Source organism: Kryptolebias marmoratus, linkage group LG11 (assembly GCF_001649575.2).
Source record: "Kryptolebias marmoratus isolate JLee-2015 linkage group LG11, ASM164957v2, whole genome shotgun sequence".
In the NCBI taxonomy this organism is placed as follows: Eukaryota; Metazoa; Chordata; class Actinopteri; order Cyprinodontiformes; family Rivulidae; genus Kryptolebias; species Kryptolebias marmoratus.
The window spans coordinates 27,394,252-27,402,033 of record NC_051440.1 but is presented as its reverse complement, the minus strand read 5'-3'; the positions used below and the strand labels follow the sequence as shown (position 1 = coordinate 27,402,033).

The 7,782-nt window shown below is 40.7% G+C and overlaps 2 protein-coding genes across 2 annotated transcripts in view; both read right to left on the bottom strand.

Moving 5' to 3' along the window:
• Nucleotides 1-435, bottom strand: part of LOC119617457 (cytochrome P450 2B5-like) — a 1,372-nt gene extending 937 nt beyond the window's left edge. Inside the window, exon 1 of the mRNA XM_037978292.1 lies at nucleotides 16-435. Coding sequence (XP_037834220.1) covers nucleotides 16-177 — 162 coding nt within the window. The 5' untranslated portion in view covers nucleotides 178-435. The remainder of the gene's footprint in view (nucleotides 1-15) is intronic.
• A 2,591-nt stretch (nucleotides 436-3,026) lies between these two features.
• LOC108229376 (cytochrome P450 2F2) lies at nucleotides 3,027-7,097 on the bottom strand. The gene is made up of 10 exons (XM_017405042.3): nucleotides 6,917-7,097; nucleotides 6,274-6,426; nucleotides 6,047-6,207; nucleotides 5,822-5,890; nucleotides 5,632-5,736; nucleotides 5,366-5,501; nucleotides 4,292-4,377; nucleotides 3,945-4,046; nucleotides 3,725-3,866; nucleotides 3,027-3,648 (listed from the first exon to the last, which is right to left on the bottom strand). Exons 1-10 carry the CDS (start codon nucleotides 6,999-7,001, stop codon nucleotides 3,470-3,472), a joined length of 1,218 nt encoding a protein of 405 aa, XP_017260531.3. The 5' UTR covers nucleotides 7,002-7,097; the 3' UTR covers nucleotides 3,027-3,469.
• Nucleotides 7,098-7,782: the final 685 nt, after the last annotated feature.

The window sequence follows — 7,782 nt, the reverse complement described above, 5'->3', positions numbered from 1 at the left end:
TTTTATTCTCCTTACCTTCTCCAGGTCCTTCAAGGGGTTCTTTGAGGTCAGGTACCGAAGGTTCCCCAGAACCGGCAGGGTGGGGGGTCCTGGAGGGAAGTTCTTGGGTCTCCGAGGTTTAAGTTGAAGGAGGATGAAGCCCAAACAGAACCACAGCAGAACAATCGAGATAAACATGGTGGTTTGGACAGGACTGGACTGAAAAGAGCAGCTGGCAGCTCAGATCTGACTGCTCTGCTTGTATCCTGATTATTTCTGGTTAAAGTGAGTCAGGAGGTTAAATAAATTAAAGATTGTTTAAAGAAACAGGAAGTGAAATCTTTGAGTGAATAAAGATAAACCAAGTCAGGGAATAAATTACCGGGACATGTCAGAAAGTATTTGACTTTTTGGCCGACGTTTGCGATAAGGGACCAAATCAAAGCGACGTGATGACGTTCGTGGTAAGGCGTATTACGTCACTTCCCGTTTGGACTGCTGTTGGAGTAATTTGACTCCTCTCGGAATATTTTGATTTTCTAAATTTTTCTAACTTTTACACAGATTTACATTGCAGTATACAAACACCATCGATACAGTTATTCTCCCCTAATATATTTAGTTTAATACACCTTTTGATGGTTTTTATCGGTGTAATTTGGGATCTGCTAGCTGTAGCTAGCGTTAGCTTAGCATGGACGCTAGTTCACTTCCGGCTTCTTCGGCTCGTCCACAACCCAGATTAATTAAAGCAAAAATCAGCTCTAAAAATATAAATCATAAAAATCTTGTGAAAATAAACAGTTGCTTTACCAGAACAAAACAATGAAATCATTAAATGTGGATTATTGACCATCAGATCTCTGTTAGCTCATGATAACTGATCCTCATTTTGATTTATTCTGTCGAACAGAAACCGACAACAGGAGGGTTTTGTTATTTTAAATGAATCCACTGCTAATTATCTAAATGTTTATGTTTCTAGAACAACATGTAGAGGTGGAGGAGTAGCTACTGTTTAAAAAAAAAATCAGGATTATTGATTAATGCTAAACCAATTGTTATAATTCTTTTGAGTCTGGCCCTCAGTCTTTCTCATCCAAAATGGAAATCAGGAAAAACATTTTTACTTCTTAGATATTATCCACAGGGCTCTTATTCTCAGGTTTTGTCTGTATTCTCAGAATACTTAATATTGAATACAGATAAAGTTATAAGGCAGGGATTTCAGTATTCATGTATCAAGCATGTATTAAAGACAGATTGTAGGTTCGCTAGAATGTGAAAAACTAGAAAACTTACGCTATTCAAAATATAATATCATGCAGACCAATGTAAATATTTATACAGATTTTCTTTTTTGTTTTTCTGGAAAATGTTTGCAGCCCAGTAACAAATAAATGATCTATGGACCTGCATCGGCCCTTGGCCCAGTGGTTGGGGACCCCTGTTTTACCGTACATCTTAATCTGATTTATGGAAACTAAACACTCAGTTACATAATCGTTATCTGAAAGATAACAAAGGGTTCAAACTTTAGTCACTATCTCTTTGCTCTGTGGGTCATAACCTTGCTTGTTTTTCTCAAAAAATAACAAAAAAAACAACTGACTTACGTAAGCAGAACCTGCAGCCAGTTCTCATTATAAAGCAAACAGTAAAACATGTTTGTGCACTTTGCTTAAAAAACACTTAGAATTTAATAACAACCATTAAAGTTTTTCACAAATGAAAAATATAAATAATACGATGTAAAATAGAGCAAATGTGCATGACAATATTTTATTTAACAATACTATTAAACTCAGTTTTGGCAACATTTGAATTAAACTCAACTTGAAGGAAAGTATAACATGTAACTTTATTTTGAAAAACTTGTAACACCCTAAAGGATTAGCATTTATTCCAGCATTAATTATAACCTCTCAGAGTTCTTTAAGAGGTTCTCTAGCCTCAGTTGCAGAAGGTTCCTCAGAACCGGATGGGTGGGTGGTCCTGGAGGGAAGTTTTGGGTCTCTGAGATTTAATTTGAAGGAAGATGAAGGAGAAACAAAACCCCAGCAGAACAAGGGAAGGGGGAGGGGGGAGGTGGCCGGTTTGTTTTAACAGCTGAACTCTGACTGCTCTGGTTCTGTACTTTGTGTTTCTTTATGTTAAAGATAAAATCTTCAAACAAATAGCTGACTGTTCAGGAAAACAGGAAGTGAAACATTAATGTACAGGAAGGGAGGGTTTGACTCGCTGGTTATGAGGCTGTAAATTAAGGCAGCATTTTTCTGATGCCTTGCTTCATATATCAGAGTTCCTGTGGACAGTCGATCACTTTCACTGTAAAATCCTGGTCTACATTTTAGTTTTCATTTATTCACCTGAATACACAACCCTGCGTGTGTCATTGTAGGCACCAGCTCTACATGATCAAGCTGTGCTTTATTTCATTCATTATTGTCATAACTGTAATATTAATATGTTTATGATAAACATTTGCTAAAAACAGAACATTAAATCACTGAAGTTGGGGCGTGTAATGGTTCAGCCACGGTGAACAAAAAATATTGTACAATGGATGGATGGATTTAACTACAGTGATGAATGTTAGTCAGATTTTATTTATTTTTGCAGACAGTTGAATAAAGATCCCTTATTTTGGTGCAGCAAAAGGAGAAACGTCTCTGGTGTGTAAGATGTTTGTACCACATCCAGATTCTCGGTGCAGGTTTATTGAAGCAGATGCTGCTTGTATGAAATGCAGAGAAAGCACAACCTAACCGGCTTGATTTAAATAAAATTCTGTATTCTGTTTTGAGACCTGGGTTATCTGTCGAGGTGAGTGTGAGGTGACTTGAGTCAGATGTTTTTTTCTGCACCTAAAAGCTGGAGTTTGATGCGATCAGAACTGCGATTGTGACATTTGGCAGAGATGTGATTTGACCTGGAGTTGGACCAAAACAAAGCTGGGATTTCCACATGAATCCATTTGTTCAGCAACCCTCACCTTACAGAAGGGTTTAAACTATCTGCGTAAAAAGATTTCATTAACACAACTGTGGATTCTCATGTTTTTTATTTATCATCCATGAATACATGCAGCAAGTTCTGCACCAACATCAACAATTCCATATAAATCAGTGTCATTATGACAGAGAAAGTAGTATATGAATATCCTTTAAGCCTGAAGTGACATACAGTAAAATAATCAGCATTTATATGACACACAAACTATTAGAAAATCTAAAGACTGATGACTAACAGGAAGTCAGAAACTCACAAAACAAAGTGAAAACTTAAAATTCTAAAATATTTTTATCTAGGGGTGCACACAGTACTTTATTTTGTGACAACAACAGTTATGAGATTATTAATCCAAATATGATCAAGCCTACCTAAGCTATTGCTTCTGCCTTTATTTTGATAGTTCACCATTTGACATAGAGGTCAGTTTTATAGAATTCACCTGAGGTCATTTGTTTTGATGACCACCTTAATGTTTTCATCTCAGCTCGACCTTCATGTTGTAAGGTTTTGGACACAAAGTGATCCCATAGGCCGGACTGAAGTCTGGTTCTCCAGCGTCCTCCGGCCAGACGAACCTAAACTTCCTCAGCAGGGTCACCGTGATGAGGAAGAGCTCCATACGGGCCAGACCCTCTCCGAGACACATCCGAGGACCTGAGACACCAGAAGAACCTCAAAGTCATTTTGATGGCTTTGTTTTATCTTAAATGAGAGTTTTATGGTAGTTTACCTGCAGAGAACGGCATGAAGGCCTCCGGTTTGACGAAGTCTCCCTGCTCGTTCAGGAAGTTTTCAGGATTAAACTCGTGAGGGAATTTCCACTGACCCTCCTCCTTCAGCACCGAGGTCAGGTTCTGGATGATCATCGTACCCTGAAGGGAAACCAAAGAAATACAACATGAGAACATAAGATTTTAATGTGTTTAGTGCCGAGATGAGATGCCTCTCACCCTGGGAATGGAGTATCCCATCAGCTCTGTGTCTTTGGTGGTGCAGTGGTAAGAACTGAGAGGAAGAATGTTGGCAACCCTCTGCATTTCATGGATCACAGCCTGGAAGAAGGAGGATTTTTTAAACTCTTTCTATCTTGAAAGTTGATGGAATTTATTTAGACCTCAAAAGCAACAGAAGTAAAAATCATAAAAGCTGCATTTTACCTGACAGAAACATGTCAACAACCAGGAGAAAGACCTAAATATTGACCTTTGTGTCGTGTTCTGCTGACTCAGAAGCACAACATTACTCTAAAAATAACACTGAATTTATAACAGCAGGTTTGTATGATGAAGCTCATCACCTGCATGTAAGGCATGCTGTGCCTGTCCTCAAACGTGGCCCGATCCTTCCCTTCCAAAACCACATCGATCTCCTGCTGGCATCGCTCTAACGGGGAAAAAAGGACAAACTTCACTGAAAATAGGGGAAAGTTAAAGCCTTATCTGGCTAAGAGTAGCTGAAAAGTTGCAGGCTTTTAGTTAGTTTTAAATTTGAATTTTCAGGCTGAAACCAATGTCAAAAACTGGGTAAACATGTAATTACAGACAACATTTTCATGAGGTGATTCAGACCAAAACTACGTCACTTTGAGGAATAAACACTCCCCCAACTGTTGCTGTTTGAGACTGTCCATTACTTTGTGTCCGTTGCCTCCTGTTAAATGCATTTAAAGGAAAGGCCTCATCACTAAAAAGTTCACTTTAATTTAAAAACAAGTTCATACGCAGACTTTTCTTTCAGCGGTTTGACTCCCTGGAAACGTGCTTCCAGGGAAGGTCGGGGACCAGGAATCTGAGCGGACCGTGTCCAAGCCCCCGATTCCAGGAGCTGCAGCCAGAAGGTCACCGGCGCCTGTTGCAACATCAGCCGCAGGAAACGAGCTGCAGATGGAGGCCTTTAGGGTCCGGTTGTCCCAGAGGACTCCTGAAGCCGCTGACAGCCACAGAGTGGTCAGAAGGTCTGGGTTTCCTCCCTGGACCTGTTACCTCCATGACTCAACCATGGAATTATTTATCAGTTATTTCTATGTATTGTGAGCATTTTCTGGAGTTTTAATGCCTGAGCTATTTCATAGATATTATTTAAAAACACACACATAATAGAACCAGTTCTTTTGTTTCCGTCCCTTAAAGCAGAGGAATCAGGTTATTAATCTGTTAATTCTGGAGAAGTGACTAAATCCACTGAGACTTTAGGATCATCTTCTGCATTTGGAGCCCAAACTCAGTTTTCATTAATAAAACTGTCTCGTTTCAATCCTTTAAAGAGTTCTTGGGCTCCAAATTTAAAGGTACCAACACACAAATTTCAGATAAAAACCACATTATTAGACTAGCTTAAAGCAGAAAAGTATATGTTAGATTCAGAGGCGAACCTTGGATGTGAGGGAAGTTCATGAGGTACAGAAAGCCAGTCAGGAGGGTGGTGGAGGTGGTGTCGGTCCCAGCAAGATAAAGATCGAAGTTCATACTTCTGAGTTGGTCCTCAGAAAATGAAGAATCCTCTTTGTTCTGGACAGAAAATGGATGTTTTTCATTTCGCTGGGCAGACAGACTTCTGCCTGAAGCTTTTGGTTCAAACCTTCTACGTAACGGACACCCCCCAGCTTCCTGAAGCTGACTGGGTGTGATGTTCACACACCTTGTCCAGCTCATCCAGGTAGCAGTCGACGAAATCCCGCGGCTTGCCGGGGATTCTGCTCTTCTTGTGCTCGCTCACAAAACGGGCTGAGAGACTCAGAAGAACCTAAAACCCACAGACAGCACTGAGTGATTAATAAACACAGAAGGGATGCTCTCAGTTCATGCATTGGTTGGATTTCCAACATTACCTCCATGTTTTTGAAGGCCTTGTTGAAGGGAAGTGGCAGGCGACGGACTGACGGGACAGAGTCGTACAGCTGGGAGGAAGAGTGGATTATTACAGCTTTCACTTGAGTTTATGGCTTCCTTTAAATTATTATTATATTAAAAACCATATGATTAGGAGCAGTAATAACTTGAAAAATATGTTAATGAATCACTTTTATTAAAAAAAAGGATCTACTCATACCCACCATGGCCCACGGACCGTTGGCTATTCTGTTCACCTCGGTGAAACACCGAACGATCACTCTGAGCGTCTCGTCATCGTACTCGTAACGGGTCCCAAACAGAACCTTACAGATGATGTTGGAGGCTGCGTTGTGAAACATCACCTGAGGACTCAGAGTTTTACCTGCAAACAACAGAGGCAGATATAGAACATCACCCCGGCTTAGCTGCATGAATCCAGATTACGTACCCACACTCTTCTCCAGGGTTTTCACGGTGAACTGAATCTCCTCGTGAATTCTCTCCTCCATGGATTTCTTCCCCAGACCGAAGTTTCTCAGAGTCATCAGAGCAAATCGGCGGTGGTCCCTCCAGAGGGAGCCATAATCAACCAGAATCACTCCTGAAACAAGCGGAGCAGCAAAACAGAGAAAGAGCTGGTAAACAAAAACCTCAGAACCAAGAACAGAAGGCCCAGCAAACTGTTGGGTTTAAGAGAAAAGAACAAAAGTAACGTTTGTAAACGTTTAATCATAAACACATTTTTAAAAAGGACATATTTATTGCAGCCAACATAAAAAGGAATCAGGATTAGCAAAGTTACAATGAATCTAAGTCAACAAACTGACTTTTATTTATCCATCTTCTGTTCCTTCCTGATCCCTGCAGGGACCCGGTGTTTATTTCAGGACGGGTCCATCAGAGACACGAACAACCACTCAGACCTCAGGACAACTTAAAGCCACCAGTTAACCTAACCTGCCTGTTTTAGGACTGTCAGAGGAAACCAAAGTATCTGGGGAAAATCCACACAGATCCACAGAAAGGACCCAACCAGGATTTGAACCAACGATCTTCTTCCTGCACCATCTGGACTGTCTTTAAACACATACCTTTCCTCTGGGTGAGGTCTCCGATAAGCAGGTCTTGAGGTCGTCCAGCAAAGTCTGTGGCTTTGACCACCATGGCCTCCTTCATGGCCTTCAACCCGCTGATGAGCACAGCAGGTTTGGAACCAAGGAACAGGCTGTAGACGTCTCCATAAGACTGCCTCAGCTGCAGGAAAACAAGAATTTATACTTTAAAAAGTGCTGCCATGGTTAGCGCCTGTGATGACCTTCTGTCCAGCCTTGTCTTTCCTTCGGTCTTTATAGATATAAATATCTGACAGGATTAAAACTCTGCCCGACTTCCAGATTCTTTCATACACAAACATGATGGTCAACAACCTGCAGTGATTCCATCAGATCTCCATGCTGATTTATTAAAATAAGAGTTAACAGTTCATGTTAAAAGACAGCCAAAATACAAACAAAAACTTCATAAGACTTTCAGAAAACAGAAAGAACTACTGAACATTTTAAAAGATTACAAAAAAAGTCTTGATGTTTAGAAGAAACAGGAAAAAATGAGGGATGACTTGATACTTTGACATCACGCTGTATACATTTTGGTTAAACGTCTTTAATTAAATATAATAATCTGTATTTTGACTATTTAAACCAGCCACCAGGGAGCACCAGCCAGTGTCCCAAGCCCGGGTCGGGTCAGGAAGGGCATTCAGAATAAAACACTCCTGCCAAAACAAACATGCGAGTTCATCCAAATGACACCATTATGGATCGGTCGAGGCCCGGGTTAACAACGTCCACCACCGGTGCTGCTGTTAGTGGAAGACCAGGAAGAGGGAACAGTGCCAGGAGACAGAGGGACAAGAGGACAGGCAGGAGTGCAGGACTGAGGGTAGCAGCTCTGAACG